We start from the raw sequence: 23280 nt of genomic DNA on the forward strand, positions 1-23280 counted from the left end.
TGTGCGCAATGTTTTTGATAAGAATCGCTGGAATATTTAGATGTTAGAGTGAGCATACTGAACTGTATACCATATGACCATACTTGTTTGAGTATTTATGTGTATATCAATAATTTGTTGTCGAGCGATGGCACTAATTTTCTTCCAAGCAGCCAATATAGTTTAGTGAATTTCCGACCTAGTTGCTTTCTCTTTTTCTATATATGTTTCTTCCATGTGAGTCTTCTATCCAGATGCATGCCAAAATATTTTACATGATACTCCTTTAAAACTTTTTTATTTAAGGTTACTGAAGGACATGTTTTCTTCCTCATCTTAAAGGTGACATGAGTCGATTTCGTTTTGTTGAGTTTAATTCGCCATTCTTTTAGCCACTGTTCTATTTAAGTACTAAGTACGATTTTTATCAACCTGTAGGATTAAGGTGTTGATAGATGATTATCTTGCATTTTATTTCTTAAAGTTGTTCAATTAGTTTACTATTGATGTTTATTGATAATATTTATTATGCTTGTGTATTTGCTACTAAAGTTTCCATATTTTAGTCATATAAGGGTTTTCCTTATTTTGTGTGTTTCAATTGTTCTATTCGGGGTTTTCTTTTCTGTGATGTTCGAGTGATGTTGCGTGAATAGATTTTAAAATTAATATTTATTTTATAGTTTTCTTTTACAATAAATATTTAACAATTAAACATCAAAATAAATAAATACAGTTATCAGAATGATATATTCGATATTATTTCCATGCAAGGTAGAGCAGTAGTTGTGCGTAGAACGAAAAGGAAAGTGAACATAATATGATTTTTCATTTATTGGAACCTTAAGCCATACATTTTGTCACACATATTACTAAAACATAATCCTAGTAAGTAAGATTAAATTAGAAATGGCCTTCACACAATTTTTCTTTTCTCTTTGTATTTTTATTTGCATGTTTGTTTGGTTGGTCTGTGTGAGTTTTTTTTATGTTTGTGTGGATTAGGTCGAAAGGATATCGACGAGAGCAAAAGTAGGGCTGATTTTTTTCTTAGGTGTTGTGTACGTGTCTCTTATAAACCCTAGTAGTGCTCCGAGTTCGACGTCCTCTCGGTGCAAAATTCCAGTATTCTGGATTTTAAGTTTGTTTTTCATGGAAAAGAAAAGTTGGCAAGTCGGAATTTGTTCATTTTTAAAACAAAAGAAAAAGAAAATGATGACATTGGAACAAGAAAAAATGAATTTTTAGGTGATATTTGTGCCGATGTTGCGGCGCTTTTCCCTCGTTCAACGAAAAAAGAAAAGTAAATTAAAATAAATAATTAAAATAATAATTAAAAAATAATAATTAATTAAATATAATAAGTTTTAATAGTATTTTAAAAACACAGCGCTAGTTGTTGTGGTTTTCGTTGTTTACATGTCCATTTCGGGGGCAAGATCGAACCTTGGTGGGAAGGTCATACCGTCCATGTGTGGGCGTGATCTTGGCTGTAAAAACACATGAAAACAGCATTAGAAAAGGGAATTTTCCAACGAATAATTTACTAATCGTTGCACACTGGACCGATCTTGTAATTTTGCATGTGCCCAATAGTGCAAGAAATCAGTCAAGGGTGCAAGCGAAGTGCAAACGAGAAATACATCCATAGTTCATACATTGGCTTGGTTGAATCTCGTTTGCAAGTACATAAAGTGGCGTTGTGAGGGATGTACAAATAAAAAAATATATTAAGTAGATGAAATAGTATATATAGTGATGGGGGTTAGTGTGAACAGCACAAGACCAAGTTGGGGGTCAAGAGGTAAAAACCTCTCACTTACTAGGAAGCTGTTACTCTAACACCAATGTCTTGCGTTGCTATAAAAAGATTTGCTTTTAAAATGATTTCACATTCAAGAAAAGTAAAAAAAATAAGTATAGGATGATCGATAAAGATAGATAGATAAATGAGATAGAAAGATAGAGAAATAGAGAAGTTCAGGTAGTAGAATATAGTAATAATTAATGGATATTTACCGCTGGGCTGGCACCCCTGGCTTGGGAACCGGCACGTCCCTTCGCACGGAACTTAGTGATGGCCTGCTCGGCGAGGTCGGCGCGTTCTTCGGCTTCCTCAAGTTCTTGTTGGGCCTTGCGGAATTTGGCGAGATTGAGGGCGGCGATCTCTTCGGCCTCCTCGATCTGCCTCTTGTAGGTCTTGATCTTCTGTTGGAGTTTGTCTACAAGATCTTGCATGCGTTCGTGGTTCTTGCGGTCCTCCTCGGCTTGGAAGCTGAGCTCCTTGATACGGCGCTCGGATTTCCTGAGGTTCTTCTGGGCATCGGCGTGTCTCCTTTGTTCACCGTCCAACTCGTTTTCGAGTTCCCTGACGCGTTGTTCCAACTTGGCGATGGCCTTCTTGCCACCCTTAAGAGCGTTAGCCTCGGCTTCGTCGAGACGGACTTGGAGGTCCTTGATCTGGGTCTCGAGGGCCTTGCGGAGTTTCTCCTGGGTTTGGGCGTGGTCTTGTTCGGCGCGGAGCTCATCAGCGAGACGGGCAGCGTCAACCATGGCCTTCTTGGCCTTCTCTTCGGAGTTCTTGGCTTCGTTCAGGAGCTCATCAAGATCGGAGTGAAGGGTTTGGAGTTCAGCCTCGAGTTTCCTCTTGGCAGCTGAGATGGAGCTGTTTTGGGCGGAAAGGTCGTTGAGTTGCTCGTGAGCATCTCCCAACTCTTGTTCGGCTTGGCGACGGGCACGGTCGGCTTGTTCCAAAAGGGTGCGAGATTCCTCAAGTTCGTTCTGGAGAGCGTTAGCGCGACGTTCAGAGATGCCAAGGGCTTCACGGGCTTCGTCACGGGCACGTTGTTCCTCTTCCAAAGCGGTCTGGGTGTCCTTAAGTTGTTGTTGGTAGCGCTTGATGGTCTTCTGGGCCTCGGCATTAGCCTGGATAGAAGAAAACAAATATAATTAGATAATGGTGTTCGCTATAATTGGATTATATAATCTTACCTTGTTAGCGTGGTCCAAAGCGATTTCAAGCTCGTTGATGTCAGCTTCCAACTTCTTCTTCATGCGGAGAGCTTCAGCCTTACCCTTGGCTTCGGCCTCGAGGGAGGCTTGCATGGAGTCCAGGGCACGTTGGTGGTTCTTGCGGGTGTTTTCGAATTCTTCTTCCTTCTCTTGGATGCGACGGTCAATTTCTTGGCGAACTTGGGAAAGTTCCAATTGGCTGCGGAGGACCTTGTTCTCCTCTTGTTCAAGAGCAGCTTCGGCTTCCTCAAGGGCGGCTTGGAGTTCGTCCTTCTCGGCTTCCAAACGCTTCCTGGCCTTTTCGATTTCGTGGATGTTGCGGCCACCTTCACCAATTTGGTCGAGCAAGTCCTTGACTTCATCGGCTAAGTTCTTGTTCTCACGACGGACGGCTTCCAATTGCTCTTGGCCTTCCTCGTAAGCTCCCTTAAGCCTGAACAATTCGGTGGAGTAGTTGCGGCATTCCTTTTGGCTGGCATCAAGTTCAGCAGCAAGGTCATCAACCTTGAGCTTCCATTCGCCAATGATCTTGTCGAAGGCCTTCTGTTTCTTCTCGGCGGCGTTGGCAATAGCGGTGGCACGGTCGACCTCGAGTTGGAGATCTTCGACTTCGGTGGCAAGACGTTGCTTGGTCTTCTCGAGGGCTACAACCTTCTGGTTGAGGGACTCGATGGTCTCTTCAGCCTCGGCGAGACGGGCTTGGAGCTTCCTCTTGGATTCTTCCAATTCCTCAGAGCGAGCGACTCCCTCGGATTCGTACTTGGAGCGCCACAATTGGGATTCGGCGTTGGCCTTGCTGAGTTGACGTTGGATGTCAGCCTTAGCTTCGGCTTCCTCTTCAACTTGTTCACGGATGTTGTCCAAGTCGTGTTCCAAGTTGCGGAACTTGCCGAGAAGGGTAGCGCGTTCGCGGCCTTCTTCATCAGCCAACCTCTTGGTATCTTCCAATTGGGTGGTGAGGGATACCTTGATCTTGCTGAGTTGGTTAACCTGGGATTCGGCTTCCTCCAATTGACGGAGAAGGTCGGAGTTCTCGATGGACAGCTTCTTCTTGGCGGCATCAAAGTCGTTGAGAGTGCGGTTGGTTTCGTCGAGTTTGCCTTGGACGTCGTTGAGTTGTTGTTGCAATTGTTTGGAGATCTTTTCGCAGGAGGCCTAAATACATTATAAAACATATTAGTATAAATCTCATACAATTAATAACTATATTAATCGACAGTCAAAACGGTATTAGTTATTGCAGAGATGGCAAACATTTAGCATATTACATATTAAGTAGAGCTGAAAAGTATATATAACATATATATAAATTTATTTTGAGAAGCGATTTGAAGAAGCTTGTTTTGTAGATCAAAGCCAATAGAATGCTTTATCCATGTATACCTTTTCGTTAGCCAAATGGTCGACGGAAGCGCGCATATCGTTGAGTTCACCAAAGTATTGAGCCTTATCTTTTTCAGCCCTAAGGAAAACAAATAAGAACATTGAACATCGTGTTAAATAACAATATACAGTAGACGAAATGATTGAAAATTGAACATTGATCTCTTCGGGTTCATGCCGTGCAATCGAGGTTTGTAATTAAAACATGAAAGGAACACAGTACAAGTGGTACCTTTTCCCGACCGACAGAATCCACGGAGCTGCGAGTCACTTGCAATTCAGAGTAAATGCTCGCGCGATCTCTTTCAGCCCTTAAAGTTTCAAGTTCATTTAGTAATAGAATGGTATGAGTGTCATCTATTATAATTGTTTGTTTGTGGAGTTTGGCCATTTACGTTGTTTCGCCGTATGTTATACTTACTTAGCCTTGAGCTTGTTGAGTTGGTCGATTTGTTCTCCCATCTCGGAGACGGCATCGTTGTGCTTCTTGCGGAGGTTGGCGAGGGTACCTTCATGTTGGATGTTGGATTCCTCCAAGTCGCGACGGAGCTTGGCCAGCTCGGATTCGCGCTTCTTGTTGAGTTCGATTTGGGCGGAGGTGGCACCACCGGCTTCCTCGAGACGCTCACCCAATTCCTCGAGTTCGCGGGAAAGGTCGGCGCGTTGCTTCTCAGCCTTAGCGCGGGCTTGGCGTTCAGCCTCGACTTCTTCCTCGAGCTCTTCGATGCGGGCTTGCAATTCCTTGATTTGCTTCTGGAGCTTGCCGACGACGGATTGTTCATCTTCAAGCTTGGCAGTCAGGGAGGAGATCTCCTTGTCCTTGCGTTGGATGGTCTGTTCGAGTTCCTTCTTGTTGCGTTCCAAGTCAGCGACGGCTTCTTGGGTCAACTTAAGGTCACCCTCGACCTTCCTCTTGGACTTCTCAACATCTCCGCGGAGTTTCTTCTCGCGTTCAAGAGAGTCTTCCAATTCATCCAAAGTCTGTTCCAACTTGGCCTTAACCTTGTTCAAGTGGTTGACCTTGTCTTCGGCGGCTTGAAGTTCTTCGGATACCTTCTGGTTGTTCTCACCAGACATCTTCTTCTCCTTATTGAGCTTGTTGATGAGTTCATCCTGGTGGGCGATCTCGTCGTTCAAGTTCCTGATTTGGTGGTCCTTGGTGGCCTTGTCTTGCTCGGACTTTTGGAAGTTCAATTCCAAGTCTTCGATGTCCTTCTTGAATCCAGAGATTTCTTGCTCCAACTTCTTCTTTTGTTGGAAAAGTTGGTTGCGGGAATCTTCCTCTTGGCTGAGACGGTCTTGGGTTTCCTAATTTGCAAAGTAAAGATAAAAGAAAATCACATCATTAGCAAATTCTGAACAAAAATTGGAACGAAGCCAACGGTCCTCATTAAAATGTATCTAATATTGGATGAATCGATATGAATCATCGTTGCAGAGGCTCCATATCCAATTTTATATAGATATATAGATTTCTTTTTTGGATAGGGTTGAATTAATATAAAATGTACTTACTTGCAATTGAGACTCAAGATCGCTCTTCTGGGCAGCGAGCTTGGCAGACTTCTCTTGGAATTCAGAGAGGGATCCCTTCTCGCCTTCAAGAGCACCCAAAAGGTCAGTCTTCTCAGCCAACAATTTGGCGTAAAGTCCTTCAAGTTCCTTCTTGGCTTTGGTTTCGCGCTCGAGGGCTTCGGTAGCCTTAGCGGCCTTCTCTTCCAATTTCTGTAAAATATCGGTCGGTTTATCTTCAGTTTCGGTTTGTAGTTTCATTTCGATTCGGTCCATTGTTCGGTTAAAGTTCGGATACGTTAATGTATATGGTGTGCAGTTTCAAAGTTGTTTCGATCGTTTCGCGGCTGGACGTCGACTGACTACCGACTGACTAACTCCAGGCATATTTTAATATTGCGGAATTTTATTAATAAGATCAGAATTTAGAAAAGGTAAATAAATTGGGTCGCTGATGATGCCATACGGCGGTGAGTGATCGCGATGCGATGGTGGGATGAGCGGTGTTTTATAAATAAATCCGCGGATAGAATTTCGCGTTTCCAGTTTGGTCTGGATCTGGATCGAATCATTCATCGCTTTCGCATATTTTTAGAAGTCCCAAATACTTACGGCGATCTCATCCTCGACGCGGGTGACGTTGAGGAGGGGCTTGACCTTCTGCCAGAGCTTGTACCATGGCCAGGTGCGGAGCTTGAGGTATTTGCGCAAGTTCCTTTGGCACACTTGGAGGGCCAAACGTTGTTCTTGCAGCTTCTTGAATTCCTTCCTGGACAGGTAACCCCTGACCCAAGATTGCATCCAGGTGACGATCTTGCTGAGACGGTCGTCACGCAATTCTTCCATTTGACCCAAGACACCAGCACGGAAGAAGACCTAATCATCGTCACAAACAAGTATTACTACAACATTCTCATCAAACCCTAATACCAGAGTATCACAGACATTCAACACTAAACAAAGCGATATTCTAGAAGGGATAATGGTGAATGTATATAAGAAGCCAGTGCCGTTTTTTTTTTGTAATTTTTAGCGATTGCAATTTTGGGGTGGATGTTAGTCAAGTGCATATAAAAATCAGCATGGGGGGTTGAGTACCTTCGTTTTACCCATGCGGAATTGCTCGGAATCAAGTTGGATGTGCTCCAAGATTATTTGGGCAATCTTTTCAGGTGACATGCCATCCTTAATTTGACTTGCGGCCAGAATTTTGTATCTGTTTTCGTGGTGGTGCAATCAAACAAGAAAATAAAACAAACAAAAGACACAATGAACAAAACACATGTAAACAAAGGAAGTTCAATAGACACAACAGTCACATTCATTACAGTATTCGTAATAAATGAATGAAGGTGTATCGTTTTTTGGTATAATCTTGACTTTCCGGTATTGTTTGTCAATACATTTTTGGAAAGTCGTTTTGAAAAGGATTGGAACCCAGTCAGTTACGGGTCTTGCTTTTTGGGAATAGGTAGACAATACAGAAAGCCATCAAAGTAGTTTGGATGACTTGATTTGAGACGAGAAAATAAACACGAAGATAAAATCAATTGAAAACGAAAATAAGAGTAGGTTCATTAGATTGAGACATGCCTTGGTGTGACCCAAGCGGTAATTTTCGGTATCAAGACCGGTGTTATCCAAAATGTGCTGGGCGCATTTCTTTTCGTCGGTTTCTTTGGCAACGGCGGCTGGGTTCAAGATCTTGTAACTAAATTCACAAAGAAAAAACGAGGAGGGTGATATTAATATAAGAACGGGGTGGAACAAAACCGCCTAAACTAGTAAATAATTATTATAGAACAAAAGGGGTGTCTCATGCGACATAAGATCACATCACATTTGTTGCAGGTGGCTGTGGAAAATAGACAAGTGATATTGAGAGAGAAAACAAAACACACACGAGTGGACTATGACTGTGCACGAGGGTTAGAATCCCTTGCCTTCGTGTGTCCGACTCGGTACGAGTCCTCATTGAGATTGATCTCCTCCAGACATTTTCTGGCGGCTTCTTTTGGATCTTTCTCTTTTGCCATCGTGGCCGGAGCCAAGATCATGTAACTATGATTATATTGAATACAATTATTATCAAGACCATCATCAATGAATATGAAATATGTTTAAATTTTTGTCTTGTTTTTAAAGTAATAATGAGTATAGCTAAAGTAATTATAGTAATTAATAAAGTAAAATTACCGGAGCTTGAAGTCTGGGTAGACCATCCTGTTGGGGAAACCTTTACGGCAAATACGGATACCTTCAAGTACACCGTTGCAGGTGAGTTGATGCATAACCAAGTGGGAGTCGATGACACCAGGTTGTTTCAATTCGTTGGGGATGATGCAACGGACGAAATGAGGTTGGGTGGACCTCAGAGTGGTCATCAAGTTGTTCAATTGTTCCTAGGGAGGCCAAAGACATATTAATATAAGCAATTCTTTGTCCACAAACTGAAGCGTGTAACATCGAATAAAAACGAATCAGTGGTTGTTAGAGTGAATGAAGCAAATCACACGAAATCCAGCTGAGGGAAGAAAATTGATCAGCGAATAAACACACTAAATTATTAGCATTGATTAGTAGAGCCATACTACGCTTCTGGGGTAGTTTTTGTACAGCTTAGTGATTGATTAAATTTTGATTTGTTGTTTTTGATGTGTTGATTTTTTTTAAATATTTTTTTGGAGAAAAAATGATCGAAAGATAAAACAATGTGAGATCTGGAACAAGGCACATGAATGCTTTGAGCTCCGTAACCCATTTTTTTTAATGTTGTGAAAACGTAATTATACGTTCTTTTGCAATTCCAAACCAATTCCCTTGGCTTTTGTGATAAAAACAAAACACATTTTTTGTGGTTTGAAAGGGATGATAATAAAAAAATTGTAAAAAGGGGGAACCCTGACAAACCTTGTAGGAAGAAGATACGGTAGCGAAACCACCACCCTTCTTACCACGACCACCTAAATTGAGGGAGAAAAAGAAAAGCATACGTTTAAAGCGAGCCCAACATCGAAATAACTACTCAACAAATTCTACAGCTTTCCGAAAGGATCAATAAGGTAAGAGGATATGTAAATATTTTCATCTTTTTTAGGTTTGAGTGAGATAAAGGATTCTAGGTTTTAGGATCTGCATAGCCACAGTCTTGTCGCTGCTTTTTGCTGTGGTATTTACCTTGTACAAACTTGATACGGTTTGGAAAGCGGAACCTTTAGTTCTCTTACCACCTAAGTTTTGTGGAATAGACATATTATTTTCTGATTGTAAATGAACATGATTTGAAAATTGATTTGTTTTAAGATTGATTTGATTGAAGGTAGTGACATTTTTAGTTGGATTGAATATATACCTTTGCCGCCGGCATCACCAGGAGCACCAGATTGACCTGGATGGTCAGAGAAGATTTCTTGCAAGAGCTTGTTGGTACCCTTCTTGTACAAGTCGACGACGGTGTCGTTCAACGGATCCTTGTTCTTTTCCAACCAGCCGGTGATGTTGTATGGTACCTATTTTTTTTAGGAATATGGATGGATTAGTTCTTTCGATTCTTTGGTGGAATTTCAAGTTTCAAACGTACGTTGCCAGCATAATGGCCGATGGCGAAGTGGGCGGCTTGGCAGCCTGGCTTTGGTGGTTTTGGCTTCAAGAAGTTGGGGGACTTGCCCAAGTGGTTGTTGTTCAACTTCTCCTCGAAGGTCCTGTCAGTGGCCTTGGGGAACATAGATTCTTCTTCAAGGATGGACAAGATACCCATGGGCTAGAGAAATAAATACATATTGTAGAAGAATCCCTGCCTATTGAGTCCACGGAATGGCTTCTGCGTAAGGCTTCATACAATACCTGAGGTGCTTTAAAAAACTGTGCATTAACTAATACGAATCAAGTGCGTTTACTTTTTTTGTTGTTGTTATAAACAGAAAGTGAAGAAAAAGCAGAAGTGCTCGATTGAATGGGGCAAGTCCTAAAAATCGAAATTAAGTGGTTTCTGAACGTGAGATAGATACTATGATTTATTTGAGGTGATTGTTTGAAGGTAGTTATGGTACCTTCTCTATCAAATCGATAGTCGGTTGGAGATCCATACCGAAATCGATGAAGGTCCAAGGGATACCCTCCCTTTCGTACTCCTCCTGTTCCAAGATGAACATGTGGTGGTTAAAGTACTGTTGCATCTTTTCGTTCGAGTAGTTTATGCACAGTTGATTGAAGTCGTTGTACTGGAAGTGTTTATTAGTTGTTTTAAAGCGAGCATTAAACACATGGAACACATAGAAGTAGAAGCGGCGTTGATGAAAAAAAAATCTTTTGATTTGGTCGTAGCATACGAATAGGCACAAAAAAAATAAAACATAAAAATCGTATTGAGTTAAGTAAATTGGCGGTTTTCGTCTCCTTTCCAAACATTTACCTTCTCAATAAGTTCAATACAAGCTAACAAATCCATGCCAAAATCGATGAAGGCCCATTCGATTCCTTCGCGTTGGTACTCTTCTTGTTCGAGTACGAACATGTGATGGTTAAAGAATTGTTGCAACTTTTCGTTCGTAAAGTTGATGCAAAGTTGCTCGAAACCATTGAACTACATATAGGGGAACAAAAAGCAACAACACAAATTACATTTAAAAACGCACAAGGATTTCGTGCGGCAGTTGCCCGTGTATAGTGGAATAACTGCACGCACGAACGCACACAGACCAACAGAGTTGCACGGCTGCTGGTTGCTCATTGCATTTTGGTTTTGGTACATCTAACATTGAGGAAAGACATCATAGATAGATATGACATAGATATAAAATAGACACATATAGCTAAAAGGTAAAGTACAACATTGAAGAAAATAAACACGAAACACCATATAGAGTCGAACAATTCCTATCCGCCGTACCTTCTCAATAAGTTCGATACAGGCTAACAAGTCCATGCCGAAATCAATGAAGGTCCATTGAATACCTTCCCTGGCGTACTCTTCTTGTTCGAGTACGAACATGTGATGGTTAAAGAACTGTTGCAACTTTTCGTTGGTAAAGTTAATGCAAAGTTGCTCAAAACCGTTGTACTGTTGGAAACATAGACATAACGTTACGAGAATCACTGGGTCGTGTCAGTTCTGTATTAGTTTCTCCGTCTTGCACAAGCGTTAATATAAATATGTTAACCAGTTATTGTTTGTTTGCTTTCCATTTTAGTTTAGCCAAAATTAACCTTTTCGATAAGATCAATGCAAGCGAGCAAGTCCATTCCGAAGTCAATGAACGCCCAAACGATGCCCTCCCTGGTGTACTCCTCCTGTTCCAGCACGAACATGTGATGGTTGAAAAATTGCTGGAGCTTTTCGTTAGTGAAGTTAATGCAAAGCTGCTCAAAGCCGTTATACTAGAAATATAAGAAATGAATAAGTTACTTGTTATTCTAATTATTACCAAAATAAGTGAAAAATTGAATGCGTAGCGTAACCTATATACGTGGGAAATCAAGAATCCTATAAAAGTAACAAGTATAGTATGCAGCATCCGATTCTTTGGTAACTTCCTCCTGATGACCTGTTCAAGTTCGATTGAAGTCTTTTTTATTTGTCAACTTACGTCGAAGATTTCGAAACCAGCAATATCCAGCACACCAATGAAGTGTTGCCTCTTCTGTTTGGTGTCGAGGGTCTCGTTACACTTCTTGACCAAGAACTTGAAGACCCTGTCGAACATGGCCTTGGACATAGCACCAACGGAGTATGATACTTGGTTGACATTACGGCCTTGGACGACGAATTCATTGCCGACCTTAATCCTGGGCTTGACGAGGGCGGTGTAAAGGGCTTGAGTCTCAACACCCAAAAGCTTAGCAACCCTGTCACCTTCCTGCAGGTTGGAACAACATTTTATTTAGCAAATCCACCATTTAACCATCGACAGATGAGTTTTACCTCAGTGCCATCAGCTTCAGCTTGTTCTTCGCGACCCCTCTGCTTGAACTTCATGCAACCCATGTGCATAACAGCGGCGGTGATGCGGTAAATGTCATCCTTTTCTTCTTGAGTGAAACCAAGTACATCGAAGGCTTGCTACATTGTCGAAAGGGAAAATACAGATTTAATCGAGATCCGTGTGTGCAGATAATGTTTGGAGGGTGAAGATAGTGTGTGTGATGAAGCTCAACAATAAAGTAATTAGAAGAATACCACACGAAGCGTCAGATGAAGCAGTTTGTACAGTGCGACTTACCAACAAAATAAAACAATCTAAAAAAATGTATTAATATTGTATGGCGTAAAATCTGTCTGGGTCGTAGATTTTTTTGGTTCGTTTGATATTGTACAAGGAATTGTTTTGACAGGTATGAGGGGAGTTTACTCACATCTGTGAGAGTCAATTCCTCAGCGTCATCGACGTTGGGAATGGTAACTTTTCCTTGGGAGACAAAGTTATAGTCGTAGATGTTATCAGATAGCGAGCATTTACCTATGGCAAAGCAAAATATAATGGTTAGCCAGCGATAAGCGGAATGTTCATGAGTTTATATATTTTTTCATTTTGATTGTTGGGAGGTTGCCTTTGTTGTTAGATTTTCTGCTAAAATAAAGTAGTCGTCGCTCTGAATATTTACAGATGATTGAGTAGTCTTTGGTCTTTGGAGCACTCAGGGAGCGGGCGATGCCTATTTGCTCCCTGCTTGCACCACTGAACGAACGTGTTTTTTGTTCTTACATCTGTGACTTCACCCTCCAGGTAGTCGTTAACGCCTGGAATGCGTGTCTTTCCGTGGCTAATGAACGGGTAGTCCGAGACGCGATCGCTCAGCAGACAAAGGACTAGGCATCGCCCACCACGAGAGATTGTTATTAGTAACAGAAAAGACATTGATATTAGCAACGCAACAACAACAACAAAACACAAGATGGGTACGAATAGTACAGTATTAGGATAGTATAGTAGAATAGAATAAGAGAATAAGAAGATAAAGATGATCGTGGATAGAAAGTGAGTTAGCATTTGAGGGGCTTACATCGGTGATCACACATTCCTCTCCGTCATCAACTCCAGGAATGCTAGTCTTTCCTTGGGATACAAAGTAGTAATCGTTGACATTGTTGGATAAAAGGCAATTCTCTGTGGAAGAGGGGATCAGAACAAAACGAGGTAGTTAGAAACACGTATTTCTTGTCGGTTATATGCGACAATTATTCGATAACACAACATGTACATAAATAAAAACAAACAAACAAAGAATAGTCGGAGATGTGTGCAGTCTGCTGCCATCATCCAAACTTTCTTTTCTCCATCCGAGCCCAAAGAGTCACGTCCCTGCTCGCCGCAAACAAATCTACTGGTCTCCTTGGCAAACAAGGAAATCAAAAGAAAACACAACTAAAATTATCAGGCACAGGTGTTTCGATCCCGCCTTTCTTAATAAATAATCGAACTAATGTTCAAAAACAAAATAAAGCGAATCTGCTTGTGTGTGGGGGTTGATTGGTTGTTGTTTTTCTATTTCGGGGGACAATTCATCGTCACCCACTTACATCAGTGAGAGTACATTCTTCACCGTCATCAACGTTTGGAATCGTGGTCTTGCCCTGAGCAACGAAATGATAATCCTGGATGTTGTCGGAGAGCAAGCAATTTTCTAAACGATGATGTAAGAAATTAAAATTAAATTTGGAAAAAAACGAATTTGAAAGTTTTGATTTCTGATACAGTCGATTGTCGTTTCATCAGATTCAATATATTTCCTGTATGAAAAGAATAGAAGATCACATGATTCATTAAGACAAACTTACTCTTCAGGTTGGGTACGGCTCCAGACATGATCTGGTAGAAGATGTGGTAAGATCTCTCAAGGGTTTGTTGGGAGATGACACGAGCCTTCTCGAGCAAGTCTGAATTATTAAAATAAAGGTGATTAATTAAGTGCTACTTGAGAGTCAGAAAAGTTAACTTACAAGTTTCGATGTCAGCACCAGCAAGTTTACCAGTTGGGCCGAAATGAATACGGATGAATTTACCCTAAACATCGGTAGTTTTAGTATTTTCTTCTTCATATTATAATATTATTGATAACTTACGAAACGGGAAGAGTTGTCATTACGCACGGTCTTAGCGTTACCGAAAGCTTCAAGTACCGGGTTAGTTTGGACGACTTGATCTTCAAGGGTACCCTTCTTCTGCTCCTCAGCGCTTGGTTTCTTGCTGGAAGCACCGACGGTGGCGAAGTAGGCAATTACCTTCTTCGTGTTTTCAGTCTTTCCGGCACCAGACTCACCACTGTAGGCAGAGAGAGAATAAATTAATAAAAGGCCCCCGGACGCAAGTAACGAGGTTAACTTACGTAATCAACATAGATTGATTTTCGTGATCTGAGAAGAGTTTGATGAAAAAAAAGAAAAAATGTACATTAGTTAGGATGCTGTTCTGTTGACGATTTTCTTCTGAGACTTACTGGTCAACATGTTGACGTAGGCGCCGTCGGAAATGGCGAAGATGTGGGGTGGAACTTCATTACGCCTCTTACCACGGTACAACTTAGCGCAACGGTTGGTGTAGACGGGGAAACGTTTGTAGGGGTTGATGGCGACGCAGAAGAGACCAGAATAGGTCTGTAAATTTTAACAGGGGATCGTATTAAAGCACAAGTCGACAATTTTACTTTCAATCAAGAACAAACAAAAACAACCCCCCCGAAGATCTTGTCTTGTTTCGAAATTCGGGGAGAGAAATGCACACATGAAGGTAGGTAAGATTAATAGTGAAATAACAGAAAAAACGGTTCCAATGCCTCATGGGCAGTGGACTGGTATTAATAAAGTAGGGCCAATACAGTAGTAGGTATTGGTTTTTCTTGCTCATCGAGCAGAGCGGATAAAGGGTATTGTTGATTTAGTGGATGAAACTCCCCCAAATACAGTCATCGAGTATTGGTGATTCTGGCGTTAAGAGTAACAACAAAATGAGAAGAACAACAAAAATAAGAGACCATCCGTCTCGTGGTCTCTCCAACCATCCAAAACTTTGGTGCGGAGGACTTACGTAGATAAGTTTATGGTAATATCTCTGCTTCAAGTTGTGCAAAACTGAAGCGTCGTTGAGATATGTCAAGTTGGACATATCTTCGGCTTTTTCGTATTTGGGAGGGTTGACCTGAGCAACTAGTTCCTTCTTGAAGTTCTTTTCCTGTTCGCGGGGAAGAAAAACGACATTAGTGGGTTTCGGTCTTTGAAACTTACATAGATCAGTTTGCAGTAGTATCGCTGCCGCAGATTATGGAGCACAGCTGCCTCATTAAGGAAGGTCAGGTCGGCCATATCCTCGACCTTCTCGAACTTAGGCGGGTTCACTTGGAACACCTGATCCTTTTTCAAATGCTTTTCCTACTCGTCAAGAAACACAGCTCATTTCGGATTTCACGTATTTACAAAGAGACGCAGTCTCGAACGCGCCCTCCACAATGCAGAGGGCACATCCGAAGGCGGGTCTGCATTTAAATGTAACTTTCAGCTAATGTTAGAAAATTAATATTTATTTTTTTTTTTTTTTCGAAAGGCATCAAGACCTAAGTCCATATATCCTGTTGTAAATATTGAAAATTAAAGTATCGTAATATATGGAAATTTTTAAATTATATATGATGTTAAAATTTGGATCTTGAGGCCGGAACCGAGCTGCCTATTTTTAGCCGTCGGTTACGTGGCACACAGCTGTATCAATTTCGCAATTGGCGATGTCCAATTATCATCATCAATGTACTATCGAATGTTGTTGACTTATGACGGATGACAGGTGTCATATTCTATCTTGACGTTTAGTTTTACCTCTCCTGGTCCAACGCCGACGGTGACGAGGTCACCCTTGGTTCCCTTGATTTCACCAAGGACGAAACCATCCTTCTCACATGGAACCCAGCAAGATTTCTTGGCATCGTAGGGCTTGGTCTGGTCGATACGCTTCTGTTCCAGTGAGACAAACAAGAATGGGGTTGGGTCGGGGTCATCACCCTCTTGTTTGACAGGTTTCGGCATGTTGAAAGTGGACTAAGTTGGGGCTATCGAGACACGTAAAAAAACAGCCCTAGAGCCTTCCTGCAAATTACGAAAAGGTAAACTTCGATTAGTTCCCGGTGTTTACATGCGCACAATCTCAACACGTGTCAACACACGCTGAAGAAGATGCTGCGAGGAAGAGCAGATGAGTAGAAGCAGAAGAAGTCAAAACGAAAATAAATTACGCGCACACACGAGTACGAAATGGAAACGAGACTAAGGTCTAAATTTAGGCTCGCGGAATGTATACCAAAGTGTAACTATAAATAGGCTATATCGTGTGATCGCCCGATGTTTGCGCCAGAAATTCCCGGATCGGATTCCGGGAGCGAAATTGAAATCGGATCGAATACAGATAAGAAAAAAAACACAAACAGGATGAAACTATGCGGCGCGTAGAAAATGAAGTAACTCGAAATGAAAATAAAAAAATAAAGAATCGAATAAAATGTTGCCAGGATTTCCTCGATGGGATTTCTATAATTGGCGCGTGGCCGAGAATAGATGTACCCGATTATATCATGGAGCGCCATTTAAGGTACCCCCCGTGCGCGTGCGACAAAATGGCGGACGCGTCCGATTATGCAATCCCAGAGCACACGCGATTCAAATTTTAAATTTTTCCCCGAATATTCACTCTACCGAATGCAATTTAGATTTCAAAATACTAATAAAATAATATTTGAATGAACTACCAATTGATTCTAGTTTTACATTTAGGTCACTTATTTCAATGAAGATAATAATTTAAAAAAAAAATGAAAAAATCAAAACTATTTTTTTCTCGAAGTAGTTGAAGTTGAACTTTTCTCTCGTAATACTTTTCCCCAAAGCGGATCTTCTTGCACAATTCACTTATTTTGCACTATTTATTTTCACTTTAATCCGAGCACAGAGTTAACATTGAAAAAAATTATTAGAAACAAAGAAAAATGTTAAAGATGTAGAGAATAGGTTAATTTTTTTTTTGTTATACTTTGGATTTGTAGTAATGTAGAAGTTGTAATAATGATTGGAAGAACAGTGTTTGAGGCGAGAGTGAGTACAAGAGGTGGAGGACAACCACGGTATGTATGTGTGTTCACTTACGTTCGAAAGCCTTCTGGTCGAATCAGGGCTGGAGCGGCGGTTTATAAATGTCTGCAACCAGATCCTGGGATGTAACGAGCCCGTCGATTGGCTCGCCGTTTTCGGCCAATTGGGAACGCCGTTAGATCCTGGTCAGTCTACCTTTTTAGGCACGGGGAGTCGGGGCTGACCAGGCTAAAGGCTAGAAATATATATCGTGAGGGCGAGTCCGTCCGACGGCTTGAATTGTCGCGGGACAGTCGAACGGTGCACGCACCGTTCCAGCTTTCAACTTTACAACTTTTCGAAAAAAGAAAAAAAATATTTCCTTTTATTTTTCTTCCTTGCTTCACTTTTCTTTCGAAACTTTCTTGGTCGCACCAGGATATAAAACGGCGCCGTCCGTTCACCCACCGGCTCAGTTTCCATCCAGGACCCGTGAAGCGTCCATCCATTCAACTCACTTTCACTCGCAAATCATATCTTCCACTTCATCTTTTGCACATTGCATAACATTTTGCAACAGAATACCCAACAAAATCCATCTAAACCAATTGTTTAAACAATCTTGAAATTGAATATTGTTTTTCATTAAATTCTACAACCAATTTAGTTCTCGTTTCCATTTTTTTTATCCAACCAAGGCTTCCAATCTATTTAAAGAATAGAGTGCAACGCACATTCTTCTAGCATTACATAATCATTCTTGGATTTCCCACCTCAAAAAAAATGATTTCACAAAATTTGAAAACATTTCCAAATATGACAAAAAAAATCAAATTTTATTTACATATAAGTTAAATAAACTATTAACAGATTATAAATCTTTAACAAAAGTTCTTTGTAAACAATACTTGATATTTTCGGGGTAATCTGAGACTTTATAAAACAATTCCATTACGATTTTTGTACAACCCAAAAATAGAAAAGTATAAACATCGAGATTACATAAATGTTACGATTTTTATACTAATATCTGCGGTTATTATCAGGTTTTGCTTAAAACTAATAAGTTTTTAAATATTATATATATATAGCATATTTTTTTTTATTATTTAAACATATTTCTTGATCCTAATTTGGATTAAATGTATATATTATTAGCAAAAGTTATTTATTTAATAGACAATACATATTTTTTTAAAGTAATCTGAGACATATGAAAAGCAGCTATTTTTATTGTTATTCTAAAATTCCTATAAGAAATTCCATTTTTTTTTAAATTTAACTCATACGTAAAACCATATACAGAAAAACCTTGCATAGTGTAAGAAAATTCCCTGACTGTTTGCAATTGTGAGTGAACTTGTTGGTTTTTTGTTTTAGGAAATGGAACTTTGTAAATGGTCCATCATTCTTATCTTTTTTTGTATGTCCTTTTCCCTCCTTATTTCCTCCGTTATCGTGTTGTACTTACAATGCCTTGCTTTTATTTTGCTCAATTAATTTTGTTTGTTTTTAAATTATCAAATCGGACTTTTGTGATTCCAGGTTGACCAAAGCCGCAAAAGGTATTACTGTACATTTAACATTATCTTAATCATTATTACGACACAAAAATAGAATAAATTAATATCATCAATACTTCTATCAAAATATATATTATTAAGTATAAAAAATGTCTATAAAATGGTTTTGGCCGATCGTAAATTCATATTGATAGTTGACACCGTGAAGATATCAGAAGGCAGTGTATTCACCAGTGGACAAGCTCAAAGTGGACCAAAAACAACAACGAGCTGATGATTCCGAGCCCTGTTTGAAGCTGTTCAAGCGAAATAAAAAGGATTTTTTCATGAGGTATGTAACAATGGATGAAACCTGAATCCACCACTACACTCAAGAGTTAAATCGGCCTTGAGCTGAGTAGACAGCAAAGTGTGAAAGCTGTATTCTGAGACCATAGATAAATCATTCTACAAGAAAGGTATCGAAATATTAGAGAAGCATTGGTATGAATGTGTCACTCTTGAAGGAGACTATGTTCATGAATAAAGTCGAATATTGCCCAAAAGTTGTTGTTTTAATGGACATCCTACGAACTTATTGAGTGAGGTGTTAAATAACTGCATAATATTTTTAACTGAATTATTAATTACATATTTCTTTTTAAATATTTTTAGTAATCGTAAATATTATTTAACAAATTAATCATTATTGTTTAGAACAGAAATTCTCAACTGGGTCCAGGTGGACCCCTTGTGGGTTTATGGAGTTTTGAAAGGGTCTATAGAATTCAAGGACCTGAAAAATATATACGTTTTTAAATTTGATTAATTATAATAATAGTTTTATTATATATAAATATAAGATCATTTTTTTTTTTAAATTATCCAAGTTTGTTAGTTACTTTTGGAAATTGATAAACTTATAGCAACAAAATTGATAGAATAAAAAAATATGTAAATCTTGTTATTTGACTTTTTCTAAAATTGATTTATTTATATCCGCTTTAAATGAAAATAATTTTTAATTAAAAAAAAAACAAATCTATATAGACCACTTGAATCAATTAAAAGGAGATTTAGAAATTATTATAATTTATAAACAAAAAATCAATGAAATATATCAAAACACTATGATTTAAGATTAATGTATGCTACTTGTGTATTTTTGGGTTCGATTGAAAATATTTTTATTTATTCAACGACCCTCTTGTAGAAAAAAAAGTTTGCAACCACTGGTTTAGGATCTTTGATAATTTCTAGATACGACAAACTCGAATCCAGGAATTGATAATTATAGGAATAGTGGCAAGAAACCTCAAATATTAGGAATTAGACATTGTTCATTAATTTATGTATTTTATTTCATAAAGTACTATTGCATTCGCATAATTATATATCATACAATCAGATTGATTTTGTTTATCATGCATGCATATATGTAAATAAGGTTATAAGATTTCTGAGAATTTCATCATGACATGAGTTGTGTACAAAACTGATTTTTTGAAGTTAGAAATTTGGAAATTATATGAGAAATATTACAATATTGTAATAGCAGAAAGATAAAAATAAGTTGTTATGAAAATATTAAAAAAAAACGGCTAATTTCGTAATTTTAAGAACCATTTTCATTATAACATTCTTCAATTCAAGAACCTATTACTACGTTATTACTCTTTTCACGAAATTAACAGAGTTTACGCTCGTTAAATCAATTTCTTCAATACTATTATTAAGATTTATGTTGTTTTGATAAAAATGAATCGACACAATAACATCAATCAAAAAGTACCATGGATCATACTACATCGAAAGTTGAATTGCATAAAAAAGACCGTGTTATTAATTTGATGAGATTGCAAAGATGTTGTGTATTTTGAGCCGCTTCCAAGAAACCAAACGATCAATTCAGATATCTACTGTCAACAACTAATGAAATCAAAGGAAGCAATCAAAGAAAACCGTACAAATCGCAAAGGAATCATGTTCCACCAAGACAATGCAAGAACTCACACAACTTTGGTAATTCATAAATAATCTTCATTCATAAGATCTTGGTAGGCAATTTATGTCGCATACCCCAAATCCCTGATCTTGCATCTTAAGATTAATAAATTAAAAATGAATTTTAATATGCGCAGAATCATGAAGTTGCCAGAAAGATGGCAAATGGTCATCAGGCAAAATAAAAAATATATAATTGGTTAAGGTTCATTATTTGTATACAAAAATAAATCTTATTTTATACTAAAAAAAAACGATTTTATTACTTTCTTGCAAAACCAATAATAAATTCATACAATTTTAAAAATATATGTTTCATAAACTTTTATAAATATCATTTTCAATTAAAATACATTTTAATGATAAATATAAAAGTCAGCAATTAAATTTATTTTTTTTTGTATAAGTTCGCAGAAAATCTACTTGCAAGTAAGTTTTCTATCACAAAAAATTATTGAAACTTTTTTTGTATAAAGATTTTGGCATTAAGTTAATCAAGCAAAACAGGGTCGTAAAATTCTTGGCGTCACTACTATCTCTCGCACAATGCACAAAGCGAAAATAAAACAAATGCTTATTATTGTGTTACCATTATATAATTTGTTTCATGTTCTGTCCATTTAATCTATTTTTAAACACGGAACATTGCAGAATCATTTATAAGCATTTATTTTTATCTAACAAAGTACTGTTTTTAGATGAAGTGTTGAAGAATCTATTAAATTAATGATTATGAAAGTAAAAAAATTAAGTTGAATTGTTAAAATTTGTATACGTATTATTTGATAATAGAAAATAATCAACAAGAGACAGTAATAATAATGATCTAGTGTCGATTGTGATGATTGAACATTCATTGGCTTCAGCATGAGGATACAGATGTAATCCGAGCATGGATCGGAGTTGTATAACAAGGCATTGCCAACTCGGCGTCGACCGATTGAAATCAAAATTACTACATGGACGTATTCCAAAAGCCGACTCCGCACACGAATACACGCACTATGAGACAGCCACTAACTGCTGCTTAATTAAATGCATACCTTTTGCGCTTTTGATTTACATTTTCCGATTCAATTCAGCGCGAACAAACTTATAATAATCATGATTATAAGGTGGATCCGTGCGAGCGGCTCTGAATGAGAGTCATTCAGTTTATTCGTCGGTGATTTATGTGACAGTGCGAATCTGGACGCGGTTTATTTCAATTTACTATACATCACTTAAATCTAACAAGATTAAGCTGGGATCATTAAAGAACGATTAAAATAATTATAGTAATAATCATTTCTACTGACAGATCTTAATACATTTCATTTCAATTCCATTATTAATTGTTCTAATTTATTTATCCTATATATTTATTTAAAAATATTTATTTATTTATATTTTTTTCGATTGCATTTACATATTTTACATATATAACAACGGAAAGTAAGAGGGTAGTCCCAGAATTACCCGACCAAACAGAGAAAACATAAAAAATGGAAAAAATATCTTTATATCTCATAGTCTTCTTTTATCTCGGTGCACTTTTTCCAGCGATGTTCAATAGCTTCGATAACCTGTTTATAGTGAGAACCGTCGAGCGCTATAAAACAGCCAGCAACCGCAGACTCCACCTGTTCATTGTTGGCAAATATTTTATCACCGAGACATTTTTTTATGTTTGGAAAGTGAAAATAATCCTAGCGGTCTAAATCTGGTTGAGGAAGCAATTCGAACTTTAACTCATTGATTTTGGTCATCGCGAAAACGGATATTTGAACTGGTCCATTGTTTTGAGCGTGACCATCTTCCTCGTCTCGAAATTTTCAATCAATATGCGATGTACATCACTTTATGAAATATCTACCATGTCTGCTATCTCGTGCACTTTCAGTCAACGGTCATCCAATACTATTTTGTGTATTTTCTTCACCATTATTTGTTTGACCAGCCTCCCTAAGAGTAAAATCTAACTCGGCTTCGATATTGGTTGGACTGAGACCGTTTAAATGAAATTATTGACACTAATAGCGTTCACTATTGATGGCTATCAAACAAATATTTAGGCGTCTTCAAACTTCAACTTAAGTTTGATACTTTTGATCATAGTAGTTTTTTTCAAACAAAAACTGCCATTTATAAGTGAGGTTGGGTACTTCTGGGACTGCCCTCGTACGTTGAGTTATTTTATTTTAATGTTTGGAAACAATGATTCATAATGTTGGCAACAATATAGACAACCTATAAAGTAAAATTAATTATGAAAAAAATAATAAATATACAATATACAAACATATTCGTTCTTTTATAAAATAAAATATTATTAAAATAAAAAGTAGTTTATTAAAAAAAAAATGTTGTATTTTAATCATACATTTTCCTATTATTAATGGATTCTGATTTTTTTCGGCCGACTAATAACCGAATGGTTAAGTCGCCCTACCCACGATAGAACCGATGACAGTTCGAATCCTGGTCTAAAGCCAGGCCCTTTATGAGCCCTCTCGGTGCTTGCTGCAATAGGGCCATCGATCATCACAGATCGACAGTGAAATTAATGAGGTTCAGCATATGGACCTTCAGCCAAGTCGATGGACAATGACAGTGTTAAGGATAGCAGCAGATTCACAGTCAAAGGAAATAGTGGAATCGCAGAGCATCAATATACTACTGAAGTTAACCTATAAAACGACATCTAACCAACAAATTAATATTAAAAATCATCATAATGGTAACTATCCACCGGTTAGAATTTATTATGTTAGCTTACATACATATTACATGGTGTGATACAAAAAAAAAATGCAGACTGTTATGGGCTTCAGCCTCTTTCAGCCTCTTAATTACATAAAGTTT

At 38.3% G+C, this 23280-nt stretch overlaps 1 protein-coding gene across 13 annotated transcripts; it reads right to left on the reverse strand.

Annotated features, from left to right (window-relative positions):
* Positions 1–795: 795 nt before the first annotated feature.
* Positions 796–16111, reverse strand: LOC108560030 (myosin heavy chain, muscle). Of its 13 annotated transcripts, none has more exons than XM_017917448.1 (24): positions 16010–16111; positions 15689–15955; positions 14907–15050; positions 14320–14476; positions 14209–14236; positions 13946–14144; positions 13823–13886; positions 13661–13759; positions 13403–13506; positions 11807–11944; positions 11472–11741; positions 10298–10468; positions 9467–9646; positions 9239–9395; positions 8797–8849; positions 8083–8288; positions 7480–7597; positions 6499–6762; positions 5890–6099; positions 4796–5682; positions 4375–4453; positions 2971–4146; positions 1999–2904; positions 796–1469 (listed from the first exon to the last, which is right to left on the reverse strand). In XM_017917448.1, the coding sequence occupies exons 2-24, from the start codon at positions 15893–15895 to the stop codon at positions 1395–1397; spliced, it is 5892 nt and encodes a 1963-aa protein (XP_017772937.1). In that variant the 5' UTR covers positions 15896–15955; positions 16010–16111; the 3' UTR covers positions 796–1394. The 13 variants fall into 13 exon arrangements, with proteins under 13 accessions (XP_017772937.1, XP_017772936.1, XP_017772940.1 ...); XM_017917447.1 differs by lacking the exon at positions 13403–13506 and adding an exon at positions 12886–12989 and having other exon boundaries at positions 16010–16110; XM_017917459.1 differs by lacking the exons at positions 13403–13506; positions 16010–16111 and adding exons at positions 1803–1839; positions 12886–12989 and having other exon boundaries at positions 1385–1469; positions 15689–15895.
* Positions 16112–23280: the final 7169 nt, after the last annotated feature.

This window comes from Nicrophorus vespilloides, unplaced genomic scaffold (genome assembly GCF_001412225.1).
Source record: "Nicrophorus vespilloides isolate i.1.1-1 unplaced genomic scaffold, Nicve_v1.0, whole genome shotgun sequence".
NCBI lineage: Eukaryota > Metazoa > Arthropoda > Insecta > Coleoptera > Silphidae > Nicrophorus > Nicrophorus vespilloides.

Excerpts from the sequence above, each read along its gene's own strand:
- LOC108560030 (XM_017917448.1), bottom strand. The coding sequence starts at position 15,895 with ATGCCGAAACCTGTCAAACAAGAGGGTGATGACCCCGACCCAACCCCA. Across the intron at positions 14,477-14,906 it reads ATTACCATAAACTTATCTAC|ACCTATTCTGGTCTCTTCTG; the intron begins GTAAGTCCTCCG and ends TAAAATTTACAG. Across the intron at positions 11,945-13,402 it reads AAGAATGTACTCTCACTGAT|CAAGCCTTCGATGTACTTGG; the intron begins GTAAGTGGGTGA and ends TCGACAATGTAG.